Source organism: Panthera uncia, assembly GCF_023721935.1.
Source record: "Panthera uncia isolate 11264 chromosome A1 unlocalized genomic scaffold, Puncia_PCG_1.0 HiC_scaffold_16, whole genome shotgun sequence".
Lineage (NCBI taxonomy): Eukaryota > Metazoa > Chordata > Mammalia > Carnivora > Felidae > Panthera > Panthera uncia.
In genome coordinates this window covers 13,630,498-13,654,611 of record NW_026057576.1, presented here as the reverse complement: position 1 = coordinate 13,654,611, position 24,114 = coordinate 13,630,498, and the positions used below count along the sequence as shown (strand labels likewise).

General features: G+C 35.5%; 1 protein-coding gene across 5 annotated transcripts in view; it reads right to left on the bottom strand.

The window, feature by feature from the left end:
• Positions 1-24,114, bottom strand: part of NBEA (neurobeachin) — a 673,234-nt gene that overhangs the window by 220,112 nt on the left and 429,008 nt on the right. For all 5 annotated transcript variants that reach the window (XM_049646794.1, XM_049646795.1, XM_049646797.1 and 2 more), the window contains one exon: positions 6,128-6,271. In XM_049646794.1, the coding sequence (XP_049502751.1) occupies positions 6,128-6,271 (144 nt within the window). The remainder of the gene's footprint in view (positions 1-6,127; positions 6,272-24,114) is intronic.

Genomic DNA, 24,114 nt, shown 5'->3' with positions numbered 1-24,114 from the left:
GAGTCACAGTGGTATCTTGACTTTAAAAATGGGAGTCTTAAGAGACATTTAGTTAAAATGATACAATTAGCAAAAACTGAACGGAAGAAAGATTAGTTTAGTCCTTACCCTGAAAAAGTCAACTGATGAGTTGAGTAATTTGAATGATTCAATTAGTATGAACAGATGATCTGAATAATTTAAGTCCCAAACACTTAATTCGAATAGCTCAATTGTTTTTTTGGTTTTGGTATAAATTAACTAGATAATAATCTATAGTTATTAAACTAGCTCTCTAGTTTATTTCAAACTACATAAACTTTTTCTTTTCTTTAATTTTTTAATGTTCATATATTTTTGAGATAGAGACAGAGCATGAGTGGGAGAGGGGCAGAGAGTGAGGGAGACATAGAATCTGAAGCAGGCTCCAGGCTCCAAGCTATCAGCACAGAGCCCTACGCGGGGCTCAAACTCACAGGCCATGAGATCATGACCTGAGCCGAAGTCAGACGCTCAATGGACTGAGCCACCCAGGCGCCCCCTACATAAACTTTTTTCAATGGGAACATTTTTAGTGCAAGTAATTGTGTTAGATTTCTTCCCGGTTCAAAGATATATGGGATATGGTCACTATATTTAAGGAATTTGCAATCTAAAAGGAAAAAGAAAACATACACAAAAACATCTTGTATTGTATCAGTATCTTAAGAGTGATATAATCAAAATTTCAAGGAGTGGCTATAATAAAAAAGACAGATAATAATGAGCAGTAAAGATGTGGAGAAATCTGATCCCCACACACTGGTGATAGGAATGTAAAATGATGCAGCCACTTTGGAAAAGAGTCTAACAGTTCCTCAAAAAGTTAAAGATAGAGTTATTATTTGACCCAGAAATTTCATGCCTAGGTATATATTCAAGAGAAATGAAAACACATGTTGGCATAAAATGTTGTATGTGAATGTTCATACTGTTAATCACAGTAGTCAAAAAGTGGAAACACACCAAATGTCCAACAATTAATGAATGGATAAACAAAATGTGAAATATCCATTCAATGGAATATTATTCACCATAAAAAGGACATGTATGCTATTACATGGATGAGTCTTGAAAACATAATGGTAAGTAAAATAAGCTAATCACAAAAGACTACATATTATACAATTATATTTATACGAGATGTCCAGAATAGTCAAATCTATGGAGACAGAAAGTAGATTACTGGTCCTCTAGGCCTGTAGAGGGGGCATGGGAAATTGGGTGGAATAGCCAAAGAGTGTGGAGGTTTCTTTTTGTGTGATGGAGTGTTCTAAGATTGTGATGATGGCTGCATGACTCTGTGAATATACTAAAAATCATTAAATTGTGCCGTTTGAATGGGTCAGTTGTATGGCACGTGAATTATGTCTCAATAAAATTGCTACCACACAAAGGTTATGGGGGTGACAAAACTGGCCAGTGAATACTTCATGAAGTGTTTAAAATACGTATAAAAAATGGGTAGAGATTTTGATAAGTGATACAAGGGAAGGTGTAGAATGGAAAAATGTGAAGGATATTTCTGGTTAAGAAGTTTGGATACTGGTGTAGGAATGGATGGGTGGATTATTGGTAAAAAGAGCTTACACAGATAAAACATTTTTTTGATAATTTGCAGAACTGACGAACCATAAGTGACCATCATCAACATGAACCCAGAATTCCCTAACTTTGCAAAATGACTAATATTTGTAAGTAACAATAAAGAAATCTGTACAAATTCCAAATCTGTTATGGAAAATATTTGTACTTTCACTCAGTGTATGTGACAGAACTACCATCCTAAAAAAAAGGAGGTACGTTTTATCAGTGGTACACAATTCTATCGTTGAAGTAAATCATTCACTTGTCAATTCATATAAATTTGAGTTAATCTTAAATTTCAGTTAACTTAATAATTATTTGAAGAAATAACTTGGCAAAGTAAGTTTCAAATTAAAATGTATATCGGGGTTTTAGATTAAAATCAGTTAAATTATATTAATTAATTACAATGTTTTAAGTAACAATATAATTAGTAAATTGAAATTTTTAGTTACGTATGGAATCTTAGGTGCTAATTCACTTTGGTGAATCACTGCAAACTAAAAAAAGCAATTAAAATAAAGTTAGGTGTTATTAATATAATAATTACTTAACTGATTTGCATACTTCTATATTATAATTATATTAGCCACTTGCTACAATGCATAATAAATTGAGTAATTAATAATCACACACATTTAACTTGCCTCTTGAGATGAACAGCTTGGGAAGAAAGGGAACTAAAAAGTGAAACAGAAAATTGTATGACATTTAAAGCTGTAAAATTTGTGGACCATTTTATCTTTATTAAAACTAGAAAACTCCAAAGAAAATGGGGAAAAAAAGGAGTCAAAATTTAAATAAAATTGTGCTAAAAAATACTCTACCAAATTTTCTTAACTTACCGGAATGATTTTAGAGAACTGATATATAAAACCAAAATTAATTATTGGGCATATTCATAGACTTCTAAATATAGTATAATGGACCAATGTAAAAATTGAGGTATAAGCTGAGGATCTTGTTTTGACATTATTTTAGGAGAGTCTTTAAGTATATACACATGCATATTTAAATATAGTATTTGGTATATTTCAATTCAAACCGTAAACTATGTATTTAAGAGGAAATACAGTATTTTATTTACTTTTTAATCTTACACAAGCAAATTAATCTGCCTTGGCCTCTAAAGCCTCATTTGTAAAATTAGGGTAATAATAGTATCTAGGTCATAGGGTTATTGTGAACATGAAATAGGTTACTGCATATAAAGCTCTTTGAACACCGCCTGGTTCTTAGGAAGCCATGCTAGCTATTCTTTTCTTTTTTTTTTCTTTTTATAAACAAAAACTGAACCTGTCTTTTAAGTCACCAAATAGAATTAATCTTAACCAAATTAGTACTTTCCTTAGTTTTCTATTCTAATTAGTGTATTTTTTTTCTTGGAATTTAACTTGACTCATAAGAAATATTGCATATTGACAAATTATAATGCATGGTCTCCTCATTTGTGTGTCTATCAGCAAAACAGGGCTTTGTAAGAACAAGAAAATGAATTAGGCTAATCGGCAGGCTTAGGTTTACCATTATTATTATAAAAATGGTGCCTTCATTCAACGAAACTCTAAAATGTAAGAACTCTTAAGTACTTGTATATTTTTGAAGGTACATTTCTTACATTACTGATATGCAAGTCCTATCACTAAATCATGAAAAGATCAACCTGTAGTTTTTAATCCCAGAAATGGAAAATGGGCATTTGTTATCTTACATAGTATTTCCAGACAACAGTATCAGATTATACTAATTTTAGGATGTCCTGGATTTTAATGAGTGTACATCTCCTGTGACACAGAAGCACTCTTTATAAAGGCAGCTTAGCACTATTTGGATATACAGAACTTTAAGTTATATACAAGAAAGCCACTATTATTTAATAAATTTTAGTTTTTGAGACAAAGACAACCAAAAAGTTACGTATTTATGTGGTCCACAGTTTTATTAACCTCTTAAATCTAAGAATAGCGGTTTGTAATTAACTTCTAAAAATGATTTCTCTGTGACACTGTAACTATCCCACCAGTCTAGATAATAAACAGGCTTCAGCATTTACAAGATGAACCTATATATACCTATATATTATGCAGACTATTTCTGTTACCTTTACTTCTCCCTTCACAAAACATCCATCCCCTCCTTCTTTTCTACTGCATTCAAAGCTCAGTGTCACATTCATGGATTGCTGTTTTAAAGATGAACATTACTGACCAGATCAGGGATCAATATTTTAGGACAGTTTGTAAGATTTATCGGACACAAGCATTCTGCAAAAATAGTATGAATTAGAACCAGGTGGAAATAGATAGGAGTGGATCTTCTCAAAGAAAAATCTGTTTAAAAGACTGAAGTTAGAAGAGTCTTGACAGTGAGTTGGTCAAGAGCCACACAATTAGGTGTTTAACTAATTTACTGCAAGCATACTTTCATTGTCCTGTAGGTATTTTAACTTAATGTGATTTTGGGAATTTTGTTTAAAGTATTCATTAATAGGGGCTCCTGGGTGGCTCAGGTCGTGATCTCATGGTTCATGGGCTTGAGTCCCACGTCAGGCTCTGTGCTGACAGCTCGCAGCCTGGAGCCTGCTTCAGATGCTGTGTCTCCCTCTCTCTCTGTCCCTTCCCTGCTTGTTCTCTGTCTCTCTCTGTCTCTCAAAAATAAATACAAGTAAAAAAACTGTTAATTAATATTAATAATTACTCTAGCTACCATTAAAGGAGAGAAACATAAAGAAGTTATGAGTCTTTATTGGATTTTGCCTCTGGTAGTACAGGGAAAATCTTTTTATAATAAACTTTAGGGTACCAGCCAAATTTGTATCAACTAATTAATTACTTTGATAACGGAGAGTCTAAACTAAATTGTATAATTATTGAACATATTTATTACCATATGTGAATGAGGAAAGACAACACATTATCTAAGAAGGTAACAAAACATGTTTATAAATTTTCTCTACTTCTTTAGGATCAAGAATAAGACCGGGAAAAGAGAAAACAAATCTTTGGGAAAAAGAAATCACAGACTTCATTTGCTTAAACTTCCAAATGGCCTCAGAGTAAATCTTTGAACTAGTAAAACAAACCACAAAAACAACAAAACCAAAATTTCAACACTTACCTAGGAATTCAAGGCAAACATTTGTTCATAGACTTAGGATGAGTTCCAAATGGAACACGTAATTTTTATGATACAGAAACGTCAGTGACTAGACTAGGTATATGCAGGAGCTGGCATTAGAATAACCTTATTAAACATTTTGTAGAAGAGGGAGAATAATGTGCCACCTCTAGTTTACAATTAATAAGAACTCCTCTGGGAAAAACAGAAATCTCTAACTGGTAGAAAACATCACCAGGGGCTTTCTTTTTTCTTTTTAATTAAAGCTTATTTATTTATTTTGAGAGAGAGAGAGAGAGAGAGAGAGGCAGAGAGACAGTGAGAGAGAATCCCCAGCAGGTTCTGTGCTGGTGGTGCAGAGCCCGATGTGGGGCTCCATCCCATGAACCCTGAGATCATGACCTGAGCCAAAATCAAGAGTCAGATGCTTAACTGACCGAACCACCCAGGTGGCCCTCACTGGAGGTTTTCATAAAGCATGCCAGATCATTTTCAGCACATTTCTGGAAACAGAAGTGCTATTTTGTAAACAGAATGATGACTACAAGTCCACTTCTCCACTGGCACCTGCCTCCCCACCATGGTATGGACTGAAAATACAGAATTGAGGGAAGACTCAGCCACTTTTTGACTCTAAAGCAGGAGTTTTTCACTTGAGATCCAGGATATGATTCTATGGACTGGTTTCCAGGGGTCAGTGAACCCTCTGAAATTGTGTACAAAATTATATGTGCACCTTCGTGAAGCAATCTGTTTTCATCAGAGTCTCAAAGATGGTTTAAAACCCAAACAAGGGTATAGGCCAACACTTTGAGATATCTCTATCCCACATGGTCATGGCAGGTACTGCTCTGCACTCACCTTAGACCAGCATAGGACAAGATGAAAACTGAGGGCAGGCAGGTGAAAGAATGTGGGGGTTAGCAGTGTGGGGATAGAGAAAAAAAAACAGGAATGGGGAGGGACATTCCCAAAAGTGACAGCAGGGAAAAAAATGGCAAATTCGATGGTCTCACGGCTGAGGTGGCTGTTCTTCACAGCCGTTAGCATGTTGGAATCACATGTATGTTGATGAGTCTAGCATTCTGTCCCCCCTTCCAATTATTCAGGCAGTTAGAGAGGACAATTTATGCTATACACTATCTCACATTAAATGTTGCTCCTCATTACAAAGAGAGTAGGTACGGTATTCAATTATTAGTAGTAAAATACATATTTGTTTGGTATGTACTTTCTTCTCTCCAATACAAGAAACGAGATAAAGTAAATGATTAATGTTCACGAGATTCAGCCTCGTTCCAACCACTGGTACAAACTCATTCACCAGGAGACAGATCTCCAGTTCAGGAACTTTGTGTGTATTTATCACTCATAACAAATAGAAGAAAAAAATTTATACATTTACCTGCAAGATTGTCGATTTCTTTCTCCTGCAGCAAGCTGACTGCATCATCATCCCCTTCCAGCATAAGTTCTGTCTCTGCGTTCTGATTCACTATTGCTTGACTTCTGAAGGTTTTCTTGGACTTTACCACATCTTCTTCAGTGCCTAATCACAACCAAAATAATATGGGTGATCATGATTGCTTGGCTTTTTGTATAAAAAACAACCTATTACTTTCTTATAATTTTATGCTGCACTTACATATGACTTCACAATTACAGAATTAGAGAACATTTTCCCCTTCATCTGGTTTGCTTTCAGAATAGCTTTGAGAAAGGTGGGGGGTGTAATCACCTACCCTCATCTCACAGATGAGGAAGCAGGCCGAGAAAGTTCATGTCTCGTGGAGACCTAGGAGTTGGCTTAGGAGAAAGGACTCTACAGACGCATGTCTCGGGGCTCTAAGATCACCATTTTCTATAAAAAATCTGCACCTCCCCACAAACTTGGCTTTCTGATACATAAAAGTACACAATTCTACACAATTGTACTTTTGTGTGAATTGGATAATCATTAGACAAGATCATTTTTTTTAATTTTAAAGTTTCTCTATTTTGAGAGAGAGGGAGAGAGTGTGCAAGTGAGGAAGGGGCAGAGAGAGAAGTCCAAGCAGGCTCTGTAGCCCAAGGCGGGGCTTGAACTCCTGAACCGTGAGATCATGACCCGAGCTAAAAGTCACTTGCTTAACTGACTGAGCCACCCAGGCACCCCAATCAGATCATTTCTGAAAGTACAGAAGTATGAAGAAAACAAGAACGCATCCACATCTGAAGAGAGAAGTGGTTGCCACTGGGAAGCTACAAACAGGTGAAGTTAGGACTAGTACAGACATAAACTGTGCTGCACAATTGCTATTAACAGTTAGTGAAATCAATAGTTTTTCTAAACTGATAGCCTTATTTTGTTATATAAAATAGTATAGAAGGCCAAATATATAAAAACAAAGTAAGTCAGAAAAATTGAAATACAGCCAGAGCTGACCTAGCATTAACATGGCAATCAGTTAAGGTTACAAATTACAACGCATTTGAATCTCTCATGGATCTGACTGCGTAATGGATATAATTCAGTATTTAAATTTCTACATTATATTAAAATATCTTAAGAACAGCCACTTCAGCCACCCGCTTTGGCAGGTGATGATGACTCAAATGATCTGAATAGCAAGTAAACTTATATATATACATACATACACACACATGTATATATACGTGTATATATATATATATGTAAACATACATATATTTTAGCTATCTATCTATATAGATAGCTAAAAAATACCTCTATTTCATATCACTTGAAGGAGGAATTTCTTCTGGAAGAAAATGTAATTTAATGTGTTCTAGCTGTAATATTAGCATATAGGCTTCAAGGAAGCAGCATTTCCTGGGAAAATCCCTACACGTCATTAGGCATGGTGGAAATATTCCTGAAAATGGGAGCCTAATACATCACTCCTGCATGGTGGTGTCACATCAGAGTTCTAGGGGCTGTTATGATGTTTGTGTACATGTGCAATAACTCTCCAAACCTTATCACACCTTTGGCCAAAATTCTCTACAGTGAACAATTAACAAGACTTTTGGTCCATTCTCCCAGCCTCAATATAGGACTTTGGATATTAATAGTCCATTAATGTCCGTGATATCTGCTCGACCATTTCCTCAGAAGTACATCTAGCCGCTGTAAAACTTGCATGGGAAAAGAGCTAGCCTTTCATTGCGACTTACACACTTGTTTCTGTCAGCGACTCAGAGCAAATTCTGTTTGCTTAAAACGTTAATAAGTTGGCTCAAAAGGAGAGCCAACTTTGGAGGAATAAAAAACATACGGGGAACACGGTCATGTCATAATAGCACTGTAGAATGTCACTGTCAGAGAGGTACAGTCTGTTATCCTAGCTCTTACTGGATAATGGCAGTTAGAACAGCGTAAAGTAATAGATTTGTTAAAACATATTTTGATAAATACTTCAGAAACAAACAATATTATTACAAATTGATGCTACGTGGGAGGTGAGAGGAATTAAACAGGTTATATGTATATTCTTTCACAGGCCCACAGATGATTCTTACTTCTGGAATAAAAGGCTGAGGACTGATTACTGAATGCTCCAGAATCTTATCTTAATTTTATTTGGTTTCTTGGTGATATAAAGCCAGTAAAACAGAACTCTTCTGGGGGTAGCTATCTTTATAACTTGTTTGCTTCTTGGGTAGTAACTTAATTTGAGCAACTCAGAGCTTGCATCATCTGAGAACAAAAGACGCAAATCCAATGATTAATAACCGAGAAGCCATATTTCTATTAGACATCTGCAGTTGGATATTCCTAATTCCACATTTCCCTAACTGAATGAATCATCTCTGGCTTCTCCACCTCTCCCTGTTTTGATACACCCGCTTACTTAAGCCACAAACCTTGGGGGTCATCCTGGAAGGTGACTGCCATGGCCCCAGCTCAGGCTCCTGTTCTTTTAGACTGGAGGTCTTCAATAGCTCCCTTATTCACTCTATCCCCATGTTTTTGTCAGAGTGATTATTACAAAGCAAAAATAAATTGATATTTTCCTGCTGAATATTGTTTACTAACTCCTCCCAATCAACAACATTCAATGCAAGTCTTACATGATAGGAGTCAAAATCTAAATTCCTTGGGGCGCCTGGGTGGCTCAGTCGGTTAAGCGTCCGACTTCACCTCGGGTCACGATCTCACGGTCCATGAGTTCGAGCCCCGCGTCGGGCTCTGGGCTGATGGCTCTGAGCCTGGAGCCTGCTTCTGATTCTGTGTCTCCCTCTCTCTCTGCCCCTCCCCCGTTCATGCTCTGTCTCTGTCTCAAAAATAAATAAACGTTAAAAAAAATAAAAAATAAACTCCTTAGCACAGCTGGTCTAGGCCTTTTATCCTCATTACCAGTTTTGCATTATATTTTCTTACTCCCCCATCACCATTACTGAACCAGTTATAGCTTCCAAAATACGTGCTCGGACCTTTTCACCCAGGGCTAATATTATTCCCTCTGTATGGTGTGTTCCTTCATTCCTCCTTTGTTGGGCTAATTCCTATTTGATCTTTCAAATTACCTCCTTTAGGTGCCTTTCTTAGCCAACCGCTCTGTGCTTTCACAGCTTACATAGAACTCAACTACACTGTACAGGTGTTAATCTGTTACGTGTTTGCCCTTTCCATTAGATTATGGCCTTGTTTCTGCAGCCTCTGCGCCTGGTACCCAGGGGACATGTAACAAACATTCGCTGAATGAGTTCAAGTCTACCCACTCTGTGTTCCCTTCTCTGATTTCTCTTATTAAAGAAAAAAAATTATTTATTCATTTTTGAGAGAGACAGAGACAGTGCAAGTAGGGGAGAGGCAGAAAGAGAGGGAGAGAGAGAGAGAGAGAGAGATTGAGAGAGAGAGAGAGAGAGAATCCCAAGCAGGCTCTGAACTGTCAGTGCAGAGCCTGATGCTTGGGCTCAAACTCATGAAATGATGAGATCATGACCTGAGCTGAAACCAAGAGTCTGACGTTTAACCAACTGAGCCACCCAAGCACCCCTCTGATTTCTGATTTATTTATTCATTTGTTTGCTTTTTTAGAGAGAGAGCAAGTGCGAGCAGGGGAGGGCAGAGAGAGAGGGAGAGAGAATCCCAAGCAGGCTCTGCACTGTCAGCACAGAGCTCGACGCTGGGCTCAAACTCACAAGACCATGAAATCATGACCTGAGCTGAAATCAAGAGTTGGACACTTAACCAACTGAGCCATCCAGGCACCCCTCTGATTTCTCTTCTTTCTTTCTTTATTATTTATGGGGGGGGGGGGGCAGGAGAGGGGCACAGAGAGAGGGAGAGAGCAGGCTCCAGGCCCAGGGCAAAGCCCAAGGCTAGGACTCGATCTCACTCCCATGAGATCATAACCTGAGGGAAACCAAGAGTCAGACGCTTAACTGACCGAGCTACCCAGGCACCCCTCTTCGCAGATTTCTTAAGCTAAGTTTGTGTGCTTTTTCCCTTATGCTTCCCCCACCCTTGCAAATCCTACTATTGGAGTTACAAGTATCGGAATTGGCTGTTGGCTTGTTGTCTCCACACAGCCCGAAAGCTCCTTGATCACTGGCAACATGTTTCTGTCTTTGTCTTCTCAGTTCTTAGCACACTGCCTGACACAGAGTGAGCCCTCCTAAACGCTAAACAAATGGATGAACTGAGACGTAAACGTCACCTCTGGATATTTCTTAATCTGAAGATCCTAAGATTTCTCAGAGATTCTGGTTGATTTGCCTCCAATTTGGGGGCAAACTGGAGAATCTGTGTATTTACACAAAAGGGAACTTGGTTCTTTACATGAAATAATCAGTTAAACCCTTTAAGTTTAAGTATGAGTCAGCCTGATAAAACATGTTTTACCTTGTACACAATCATGTTTAATCTGCTTTGTCATTAAGAAAAATGCTTTACATTACTCTTGTGTTATGAAAATCTACAAATAAAATAAATGTAGTCAAAGGAAGGTAAACTCTGAAATGCATATTAAGCTTTCAATTTTATCATCTCTGGTTTTAAAGTAGTAAAACAATCATGCCTTTAAAAGATATAGAGTAAACTACTCTGTACCAACACACGGAACTTGCCACCCCTGTTGGAAGTGTTATCAGTCTGTAGCTCAGTAAACTTCCTGATTTTGTGGTATCGCACCAAACATTTATCTAAATTAAAGTGTACAAGATCCAAAGGTGCTTTTCAATCACAATATCTTTTATGAATTAGAGATTCATTCATCAAAATTACAGGCAAAAAGAGGTAAGGTCTCAAAGGGCTGTCTCATTACAAGGCTTATAAACACTGTCCTTGGAAAGAATTGGTTGAACACCCAACAAATCAAAATCTGATTGGGAAGAGAATTTATTTGAGATCATCTGTCTTCAGAAGACATGTTGGACTGAGTGCACTTCTTGGCCTCTTTAACCATTCATCAAGAAATTAACAAGCAAATACTACAAACCACGAGAACTCCCTACTTAGATTTGAAAATGTTAATTGTGTGTAAAATTGGATAGTATATGCATATATACTTATTTTCTAAGAAAACATCAAAATGCCATAAGTTGGGAAGGTTCAGAAACAAAAAAATGCCACCAAATTATAGATTAATCCAAATCCAAAGTTACTCTTACATTATTTTCCACATTGTGTTACAAACAACAACTACAGGAAGACATTCTATACCCATTAGATTTCTTAGTAAATATATATGTTTGAAGCGCTGTATGTGAAAATGTTATCTAATGTAGAATAATCTGTTATATGAACCTAAATAAAGCTCCTCTTTCATAAAATTTATTAAAATTTTTTTTAACATTTATTCATTTTTTGAGAGACAGAGACACAGCATGAGCGGGGGAGGGGCAGAGAGAGAGAGGGAGACACAGAATCCGAAGCAGGCTCCAGACTCTGAACTGTTGGCACAGAGCCCAACGCGGGGCTCGAACTCACGAACTGTGAGATCACAACCTGAGCGGAAGTTGGATGCTTAACTGACTAAGCCACTGAGGGACCCCTCATTAAATTTATTAATAAACAAGATCCATGTGAAACACAGTATATTCTAAAACTGAAGTAACAAGAGAACTAAAATGTTTCTAGAATTGTTTCTATACTTTAATATTACTACTATAATGTATTATCATTAAATATGTTAAATATAGAAATGACAAATTGAAGACATTCACTTATCTTAATAATACTCAGAGAATATGTCCATCTGGAGAGTCAGGACAATCTAGGCAAAAGAAGTTATTTCATTTACCCATCACATCCTTTTTTAAATTATTATTGATAAATATTAACAGTTAATATAAAGAAAAAGAGCACATTGTAGTTTATTTGTTTCAGAAATTATTTGATGAATATTCTGTGCAGCTCTGAAACATCTATACTAACAAAGATAAAAAGTAATTTACAATTGTGGTTTATATACATAATGGAGTACTACGTGGCAATGAGAAAGAATGAAATATGGCCCTTTGTAGCAACGTGGATGGAACTGGAGAGGGTTATGCTAAGTGAAATAAGCCATATAGAGAAAGACAGATACCATATGGTTTCACTCTTATGTGGATCCTGAGAAACTTAACAGAAACCCATGGGGGAGGGGAAGGAAAAAAAAAAAGAGAGGTTAGAGTGGAAGAGAGCCAAAGCATAAGAGACTCTTAAAAACTGAGAACAAACTGAGGGTTGATGGGGGGTGGGAGGGAGGGGAGGACGGATGATGGGTATTGAGGAGGGCACCTTTTGGGATGAGCACTGGGTGTTGTATGGAAACCAATTTGACAATAAATTTCATATATTGAAAAAAAAAGTAATTTACAGCCATAAGTAAGCTATAAATTATATATATGTGACTAACACACAGAGAAAAGATATAAACCCGTACTAAGCCAATTTTAGCACAGCATCAGCTTCTTACCAGTTTTACGCTATTATTTATTTTTCGCTGAGTACAGAAATATGGCTTTAATTTGTTATTTATTAAAAATGATATATGCATGTGTTTATGCATCTATTTACCTATCTAATGTAAATCTACTATTTAAGAATACAATTTCAGTATTAATTGACCTGCACAATTAAATACATGATCTATGACTCATCGCCTGCCCCCTACTTATTTAACCTCACTATTTCATTGGTTTGGTATCTTCACATCTCATATCCCCCAAGAATTGGATGTGTCTGGTCCCAAACATGCAATACTTTTTCAAGCTTTTAAATCTGACATATGTAATTTCTTTCACATGGAATTCTCTTATCTGCCTTGTCCTTCAAGATTCAGTTTAGTTGATTACTCCCTTTTCTGTATAAGCTTTGTATCTAACAAATTAGTCAAAATATATTATGATTTTTTGGTATTTTCTGGATTCTTTCATTTAGGTGTTATCCTAATAAGACTTTAATTAGATATGTGCCAAATACCAAACAAAATGGAAATCAACAAACATTTGTTGAATGAGCACATGAAAATATAAGCATAATTCAAATAGCAATCATTTTTTATATGCACAATACAGAAGTCACTTGACTCTTCATGTCCTTATAGCTTCCTCAAAAATGAAGAACCTGGGCTATGAGGTTTGCGATTCTTACTTTATTTTTCCCCTCTAACATCTATTAAGAGCATATTTTAAAAACATATTTAGACCAATCTCTTAACTTCAGTTTCTCAACCTGTGAAGGAGGAATAGGTATCGATCAACCAAACTCCTATAGTATTATTGCAATGTTAAAATGAGACAGTGGATATTAAAATACTTTAAAATGTGTGAAGCTTATTTATATAATAAGGTTTCAAAAATGTTTGTTAAAATTATGGTAAAATAAAAAATTAACAAGAGAGTATTAAAAGAGTTTACTAAGCATATAACTTAAAATTGGAAAAGAATACAGCCAGTATTTTATGGTGTATAATAATGCTTTTAAGATTTATGTAAAGGAGGGGGGAAAAAAAAACTAGGCTGATGTGAGGATTAAAATTTAAAAAAAAAAAACACCTCAAGATAATTCATGCATGTAAGGTCTTAGCAGAATGCCTAACAAACAACAGGTATTCAACAAATAGATGTTTTCTTTCCTTCAGTTGGGATTAATCTTCCCTCTGCCATGCTGTCATTACTCTGTTTATATTCACTAAAACACAGTATGAGCCTTCAACTCCTCCATTGATTAGATGCTCCCTGAAGACAGGAAGGAGGGCCTGGAGACAGGTGCCATGAAGTGTTTGTGAAACTCAATGGAATGTAAACAGCTTACATTAAAAACTGTTTTTCCCCAATAACCATAATATTCATTTAAAGACATTATTAAATAAAACTACATAAGCATCAATGTATTTGGCATGCATTTGTGATTTTGTATATTGGTATCTTTAGAATGTAAGTATTATTAATATCTTAGACATTCGAATGAAAAGAACAGCTTTCTCAACAAAGTTAGCATCAGAATTTGCTTTAGAGTATTATGTATAGATAATGCACGTAATATATACTTCTCCATCCTTGGAAGAGAATGGGCAGAATGGAAATTTAGTATCATTTCAATTTCAGCTAAATGTAACATCAGGAAAAATTCTAATGTTTCTAAACATCTGGAAGTCAATTTTGCAAGATAACATTCTTTTGTGAAAGAGAAATTCTTTCCAATATACACCACTTTACAATATTTCTGGCTTGTAAAATGTGTTTTGAGAAAATCTACTCTTAGGTAAATAAGATAAAATGCTTCAATTCGGGAGTGCCTGGGTGGCTCAGTGAGTTAAACATCTGACTCTTGATTTCGGCTCAGGTCATGATCTGAGATTGAGCCCCGCATCGGGCTCAGCACTAGGCATGGAGCCTGCTTACTATTCTCTCTTTCTCTCCCTCTCTGTCTGTCTTTCCCCTCTCCTCCAAAAAAAAAAAAAAAAAAAAGAAAAGCTTCAATTCGATGTCAGTTATACCTCAGTAATAAAAATGTGCTGCAATTCATTTTCAAACCTAAATGCTTTTAGAAATATTAATGAGGTATTAATTTCTTGGAATCTTGTAAAACAAAGATTACATTTCCTCATTAAAGCTGAAATCAGAGCACAAATACTATTATAGAACAGTGCTTTTAGTAACTTTAAGTTTAATTTTCACTAAAAGGAAAAGATTTTAAGGTAAATATACCTCTCACTTAATATTATTAGATAGCGACATGTTACCATGCAATAATATATATGAATCAATCTATTACTGAGAACATTATAATTTTGAACATTTCAAATAAGATGAAATTTTTTCTATATTGAGAAACATAGGACTCAAAAACATTTTAGGCTGACCTTAATATAATATAAATGCAGTAGACACATATATACAATACACTTTACTGTAATATAATTTAAAAATTGTTTAAAGTAAATATTTTTCTTTGTAAATACTTTAAATTCAAAATTAAATTTTGCATTTGACTCTACATCACAGACACAGTATTTCTTTCCTTAAGAAAGAAGGAAATATTTTCATAAGAAATACTGCTGACATAAGGACGAAAAAAATCATGGTTTATGTAGAACAAATTTTAAAAAATCCAAGACTTTACAGTAGAAATATCCTAATGATAAAAACTGTTACTGATACTGAATAAAAACACTACTAAAAAGAATGACTAAAAATGTCAAGTACCTTTTGTCTCTTCTATACCTGGTGCTGAGTCAGGAGACTCCCTTCATTAACACAAAATCATCTTATGAAAACAACACACTTTAAGTACAAATCTAAGTGGTCACTGACTTAATAAACATAGATTAAAAAAATCCATGCCATTCAGACATCAAATTCTTCCTTTCTTCATTGTGGCTTTTTAGTCTGAATGCATTAGATTTAATTGTGGCTTCCACTTCATTTTTGTTGTCTGAGAATACATTGAATAATCCAAAATAGATATTATCTAAACTACCATAAAACTAAAAACCCAAGATCCCGGCTTCAAATTTACACTGAACCTGATTCAGAAATGGTAATCCTTGCTTGAATCAATAATTATGTTACTTATGGTCCACCTTTAGCACATCATTGTATCACATAAAATTAGAGTGCCACATCCCTTGTGTTTTTTTTTTTTTTTTTACCAATGAAAAACTTGCACAGACTTTGTTTCAAACCGGACAAATGTTGTGTCTGCAGGTAGGCTGTTCTCTGGAAAGCTGCAGGAAAATATTCAGTGGTAGAGTGAAATACAGAATTAGCAATATGGGCATTAATTAAGATAGAGTGTTCACAGAAATTATTCTAAAGCAGCAAATTCTTATTTAGATTAGTTATGCTTGTAAATGATTTACTGGACTGTATGAAATAAAATAAGAAAATGGCTACCTAACATCAACAGTTATTGCTTAGTGGAAAAGGACATCAAGGACACTTGCAAGTAAAAGGATTGGATCAATATTAACGTGATTTTCATTTCATGCTTCCCCAACTCCAGTAAGCTGACAATATACTCTGATTATGTGAACTGCCTCAGAGTAACACAGAAAAGGTTATTAGAGCAAGAGGTGGAAATGGAAGGCACTTTTTATATTGACAGGCCTGCTAATAGAGTATACTGATTTTCCAAGACATGCAATGCATTTTTACAATTTGGTTCTGACAGCAAAAATGGAATTTCATTTATTCCTAATTCAAAATATTCATATGTAAGCAATATTTCTTAGAGCAGACCAACAAAGGGGATATTCTCAAACAGCATTTTTAAACTGAAAAAAAAATGCAATTAAAAAGGTGCAAGAAAATCTTATTGAATTTAAGTGCAGCACTATAGAAGTATAAAATGCTAACTCAATAAGCTTCTTAATGGAGTGAATGTAGAAAAATGCATTCTGTGCTTTTTAAAGGAAATCTGATAAACCATATTTTAAGAATATACATGATACTAAATGTAGAATCCCTGTGCATTTTAGACTGGATATTACTTGGTTGGGTTTTGATTAGCCATGAAGTTAGGGTAATTGTGAAATATTCAGACTAGGACTTTATTACATTAAAAGTCACATGGCACACTTTACTTATGGAAAAAAAATGCTAAAACATATAGAAAACTTGGGGCAGTTTGGAACCCTGTCAATATCATAAAGAGCAGAGACGATGCATTATTCATCTTTGCGATTATTTGATACAGAGCATAGTGTTTGGGTCCTATGCTGAAGTTTGCTTAGAAAAAGGCTAGCAAGAAATAAAGCCATCAAAACCGGCAGGTAGCTGCTTTACATGGGTGTCAATGAGAGATTTTTTTCCCCATTTTGTACTTTTCTGGCCTTTTCTAGATTTTCTACAATGAGCATATTTCTTTTCAGGAAGGAAGGAAGGAAGGAAGGAAGGAAGGAAGGAAGGAAGGAAGGAAGGGAGGGAGGACTAAAACCTTACATGGTGAGTCAAGAGGAGTAAATGGCAGATGAGGAGCAGAATGGAAGGAAGAAAGTTTTGACAACTCTAGGAATGAAAGATGCATCGGGCAACTGAACCAAGGGCTGAGAGATGGGCACACTTCCTATGGCAGTGGGGGGGCATCAACCTAGGGAATGATGCTTGGTTTTGCTTCTGAAAGCCTGTCACAGAAGTCAGTGGGGAAAATTTACTTTAAGATCCTGGGAACAGGGAGTAGGAGATATTTTGGCTACATAAGCAAGTGGCTCAAATATGGGAGAAAAAAACTGATAAAAATTTCTCCTTGATCATTAAAAAACATGGAATAGCTAAGAGATGGTGTTGATATAGGTTATTTAAAGCACTTTTAAAACACTCAGAACATTTTATTTTTTTAAGTTTATTTATTTTTGAGAGAGCGAGAGAGCGAGTGCACACATGAACAGGGGAGGGGCAGAAAGACAGGGAGAAAGAGAATTCCAAACAGGCTCTGCACTGTCAGCCTGGAGCCAGATGCGGGGCTCGAACTCACAATCCGTGAGATCATGACCTGAGCTGCAATCAAGAGTCGGTTGCTTAGCTGACTGACCACCCAGGAGCCCCACGGAACATTAAAAATCTTTTTAGAATTTTTATTTATTTTTGAGAGTCAGAGAGAGGGAGAGGGGGGGGGGGAGAGGGAGACAGAGAAAGAGAAAGAGAGAGAGAGAGAGAGAGAGAGAACAAAGAAGAGATCACAGAACTGTCATCACTCATGGGCCTGGAGATCATGACCTGAGAAGTCAGATGCTTAACCCACTGTGACACCCAGGTGCCCTGCCCCTCAGAACATTTCAAAATACGTCTTGTACATGACACCTGAAGCGCATGCTGTGAACGACACTGAGTTCATCTGTAGGCTACAGGAGTGACCAAAATTTAACAGGTAAACTTCAAAGCACGAAAGTGTTCAATAATGCTCTTTGCAGTCAGAATTCCAAGTGTACCTAAGGCAACATACTATATAGTAAGAGAATGGTATTTTGGTTGCATTTTTGTTCTCTCTACCACTTATTAGCATGCCATCTAACTTCTTTGGTCTGTCATTCTCTCAAATAAGAATCCTTTAATGGCTCTGTCTATTGACAAATCCTTTCACAATGTGGCTTCAAACAGGCTTTTCAGCCTCATTTTGTACAGTGTCCCCACTATCCTGTGTTCCATCACATAGCACCATTTTGCATCCCCTGGACACATTATGTTGTACCGTGTGGCCCCTTTCTCACACCGCCACCGTTTCACTTACTGGCTTGTGAAGATCTCCATTCATCCTTTCAAGTCTAGCTAAAATGTATTTCTTCAGTTAGGCAACTCCCTTCACTGAGCTCAGATAGCATTTTAACACACGCTGACAAAAATATTTATCATGGTGCCCTGTAATTACTTATAAATGCAATTGTGTATACACTTTATGAAAAATTAGTCTGAAAGAACATAAATAACATTATGGAGAGTTCTATGCCACTCAGCAGTAATATAATTTTGTCAGCTCCCTATCTTAAACAGCCTTCGATGTTCTAAGTGGAAAGAAATAAAAAATACATTTCAGAATTTGAAAATACCATACTTGTAGACCTATTCCATAAAAATCCTATTTTTCAATACTACTACTTTAAATGATGAAAATACTGTATGTATACCTTGAAATTAATTGATTATCAATTCAATAAAAAAACAGCCACTAACTACATAGAATTGAATTAATTCTATGCTCTGAATGGAACAGAAGATATCATTTCCTGTTTTCAAATCGTTTTTATCTCAGAATATGACACACCGAAAGTCAAACATGTTCTGAAATTTTTACATAGGGGCCTATCACAAAATGCAAAACATTGAGGCCATTCAAAGGAATAAGTTATGCCTTCATATCTTGGTAATTTCTGATACTACCTCTGCCATTCCTGGCTCACCTGGTAAATTCCTAATCTTCTCTCAAGACGGTTCCTAAGTAATTACTTCTATGAAGCCTACTCCAACCCATCAGACTCACAGTTAGTCACTCTGTCCCCTGCGCTCCTTTATGAACTACTACCTCTCTTTATGATAACTGTTTCTCACCAGTAGACCAGGGTTTTTCCACCTTGTGGCATTCCACTAGTGGCATTTAGGGCTGGAGTTTTGTTGTTGTCATCATTCTAGGGAAGCTGCCTGTGCATGACAGGATATTCTAGCAGCAGTCTCTATTCAGTAGATGCTGGGAACACACCCCACCTCCACCCTGTTATAAGGCACTAAACTATATGCTCTTAGAGGGTAGAAACCGTCTCAAACTTCGAAGCCAGCATGTAGCAAATGCTGGGAATATAGAAGATATTCAATAAATGCTTCTAAATTAATACAGTTATTTGATTCTTCTGAATCTGTTTAAAGCTACAATCTGCATCTTCAACACAAAGATAGGGGAGTTGTAATTAGAACATTTGTTGGTACAAAAATGCTATATAAAGTCTGTAAAATGCATCTGAGAAGCATATTTTGTAACAGCATTTATGTAACCTGTTTCAATTATTTTAAGAGAATATAAAAATGAGAAGTGAAGACAATGCTCTGATATTAAAATGTGACACTGGCATAAAAAAGAGCTGAAAGATGATTCCTTGTATGTCTCTTTCTTCTTCTTTTAAAAGAGTTTTCATCATTAACTTTCAGTGAATTAACCATAATCAGATCACCTCATTTATTCAAGATATGGAGATTCGATTAATAACACACCAATTAAAATGGAGTTATCGATGAACAGTAATAAGATGTTTGCGAGTGCTTCTACATAATACAAACGATAGATTATTACGTAAAAAAATCAACTCGTATTTCTCAAATATGATACTAACTGTAAACTCTTAAAAAGAAGTCAATTAGCTTCTTTCTCAATTTTTATAGTTGCATGAGTATTTTTTAGTCTCAAGTGCTTTTCGTATTTCTGCAAGTAGCACATTACAGTAGCCATGCATATACCATCAAAACTAATTTAATTCCAGATTCATTACAGAGCTGCTTTTTATTCATCAAGGTCACATCTTGATGGCTTCACAAGCTTAGATAAATCAGGTGTTAAGCAGACACCTCTCTGAGGAACCTAAGGATGTTCTCATTTGCAGTTCTCAGCATATCTTATTATTTATTGCCAAAGAAATGACTGATTAACTTTGTCATCTTTGCTCTATGTTTTTTTTCTTCCAGCTGAAGCAGCCTGCCCTCTTTTGCGATGCCTGATCAGACCTATTTAAGATGATGTCTTTGATCACAGACATGGGGAGCTTGCGATCCTAGGCTTTGATGAAACATTGTTCCACTATAATTTTATGGAAGGGAAACAGGGTCTTAAATGATAATTGACAGTCAACAAAGACAACCAAACTTATTAAGATTTTGTACTCTTCTGTGACAGCATAATCTTTAAGCACCAGAAGTGGACTAGTCTAGGTTTTATTTAAACACATAAACAATACACAAAACCCTTCCTTTTCAATCATTTCCCCATTAGCTAATTTGCCCTGAAGAAGAAAATCCTGCAGGTCAGAAGATGAATTTTGAGTTTAAAATATTTTCCTTATATTCTTCCTTATGGTCTGTAAAATGCCTACTAATCAATTAAATTTGCACTTTTAAGAAATTTTACTATTAGAAAATACCTAAATAACATATTTGATACATACAAAATTAGAACATTAAACATCAGGAAAAAATTACATGCCTCTAGGTTTTATTAATCACATTCCAACACCAAGGCTGAAAGTATATCAAATCACACCAAATCTTTTGCGCATGACAACCTCATAAATTATTCAACTCATTAGTATTACTAAGAAGCATGAAAAACTCCATCAGTATTAAGAATGTTTTCCAACAGAAAAAGGTCAACCAAAAGTTTTAATAATGAAATGGAAAGGAAAGCTTTTCAAAGTCAGTAGGAAACAAAATTATTGTCCTTTCTATCTTCTTGAAAATGTACCCAGTTTTGATTATTTGCTCATATAAAAGAAATATATTTGATTTGTTAATATATTTGATTTATGGCTCCACACAGATTATCTGAAAAGAATGTTCAAATTATGGCTAAGTGTTCCCACCCATCACATGAAAGTTTAACTCCAGTTTAATCTAAGTGACTGAATTTAGGGAAAAGTCAAGTGATTCAAAACATTTTAAATAAAATATTAAGTCTGCTAATTCAGTTTCAGTTCTGTTACATTAGTATAGGCTCACCTTCTTGAAACTTACTGTACTATAGGAACGAACAGATAGACCTTACCAGTGTTCAAATCCCAGGGACTGCTTTGATGGCCATGTAAGTATTCTCTATTTATATACAACTTGTTTAATAGTCTGGAAACATTGATCACTGATTCAAACACTTATATCCATACTCAAAGTTCCATTCACAAGATATTCTTCTGCTCTTAAAAGAATTTTGCTGCCACAACGTAGATGAATAGAATTTTTTTTGGACCAAAGATTATAGCAGAGTTTCTGTGCATTTAATGCTTAATTTTCAAGACACAATGTACAGGGAAATTGAAATACTCTAATTATTTAACATCGAGGAAGAAACAAATTGAATTTCAATTTGTCCTAGAAGCCCTCTCAAAATGTGAAGCCTTTTACAAAAATGTACAATAAATGTACCTTTTCTAGGTCTACACAAACCAAAATATTTAATAATTTAGATGTTAAGTCTATATGCTGCTAGACTTGAAGGTACTTAAAACACATTTAAATGTTTAATGGCAGGCAGAGTGGCCAGATGATGGGCTGAATTTTTTACTGTTATATGAATGTTCTAGCAATATGTGAATAAAAAGCTTTATTTAAAATATTTTTAATTAAGGTTTTCAACATTTATTTTTATTGGATGAAGTGCTTTGTAATAATAACTTACATTTACTCTCTATTTCTTCTGAAGAAATAACTTTACATATAGGTTAGGAGGCACGTTGAGAGTTTGGAAGAAGATACAATGCTACCTTTTTCTCTTGGCAGTTTTTAATACTTCCTTCTATTTCTGTGTGCAGCTCACACCAGGGGGCACTTTCCCACTCATCTCTTTCCATCCTCCATATTTTACTCCCTACTCTCTACACAATTGCAGAGGCCCACCGATAGAAACTGTGCTGAAGGTTGAAGACGTTGCTCTAGAGCTGGTTTGGGAGGTAGAATTGTTTCAGTTCTCTTTTGTTTTCCATTACACGATCTTAATCTTGAGAATGATGTGACAATAACTCTGGCATGGGTACCATATAGCTTTCCTGAATATTTTATGGCATACACGTGGTCTTTGTTCTAGTTATGTATAAAAAAACATACCCCTCTTGCCTTCTATCAATGAACTCAACTCAAGAGAGATAATTAGTTCTGAATACCGCTCATTCCAAATTTCAAATTCATAAGTTGCTCCATACTTTAAAATACTCTTACACTAATGGCTCAAATTAAAATATAAGAAAAACAGGTGTTGCTGAGGATGTAGAGAAAAAGGAACCCTTGTGCACTGTCGGTGGAAATGTAGACTGGGGCAGCCACTCTGGAAAACAGTATGGAGGTTCCTCAAAAAGTTAAAAATAGAACTACCCTGTGATCCAGCAATTGCACTACTGGATATTTACCCCTAAGGTACAAAAACATGAATTCAGAGGGATACATGTACCCTGGTGTCTACAGCAACATTATTTACAATAGCCAAATTGTGGAAGCAGCCCAAGTGTCCATTGATAGATGAATGGATAAAGAAGTGGTATATATACATAATGGAATATTATTCAGCCATAAAAAATTAAATCTTGCCATTTGCACCAACACGGATGGAGCTACAGAGTATAACGCTAAGCAAAATAAGTCAGTCAGTGAAAAGCAAATACTGTATGATTTCACTCATATGTGGAATTTAAGAACAAAACAAAGCAAAAAAGGAGAGAGTGACAGACCAAGAAACAGACTCTTAATCATAGAGGACAACCTGATGGTTACCAGAGAGGAGCTGGGTGGGGGGGATGGGTGAAATAGGTGATGGGGAGTAAGGAGTGCACTTGGGATGGGCACCGGCTGATGTACGGAATCGTTGAATTACTATATTGTACACCTGAAACTAAAAGGAACACTGTATGTTAACTATATTGGAATCAAAAAACTTAATAACAAAAGGGTTTATTTATGTGTAGACAAAAAATAAAATAAAATACTCTTACACTACACTCGGAAGATGTTTAGTATTACCTCCATCTTTCATCTATTTCAAAATTAAACTGCTATTTTCAGTTTAGGTTCAGTAACAGTAGTTACTATGGCAGCAAAAGCTGACTATCAGATGTCTTAAAAGATTTTAAAGTAAAAGATTTTAAAATTTGTTGCTGATAGGCTTTAACAATGGTTTAATAATACAGATATTTTACAAATTAAACATACAAAGTATCTGCTTTTACAGAGAATGTCATTTTTTTCTAACAGGCTCCTTTTTTTTGTTTTGTTTTTTGTTTTTGTTTTTTAAACTAACAGACTCTTTAAAAGCAACCTATAGAATGCTGAATACAGTATAATGTGGATCTTGTATAAATAAACCTTTGTCAACTCAGTATCACTACGAATATCAATTTAGCCTGACTCTGTTATAAACTGTCTCTATATGTTTCTATTTTCAAATGGGATGAATTCAAATAGGATGGGTTGGTGAAAAAGTCTAAAGTGTATGAAGTGAAGTTTTAATAATTTCAAGTTCAAATTATAAAGCATGACATTTTAGGTATTTCTAAAAATCTCTTCTATTAGAGTGTAAAGACAATATGTCATTTAAAAAAAATTAATGTTTGCTTATTTTTGAGAGAGTGAGACACAGCACAAGTGGGGGAGGGGCAGAGAGAGAGGGAGACCCAGACTCCAAAGCAGGCTCCAGGCTCCAAGCTGTCAGCATAGAGCCCAACCAGGGGCTCGAACCCACGGACTGCGAGATCATGACCTTGCGAAGTCAGCGCTTAACTGACT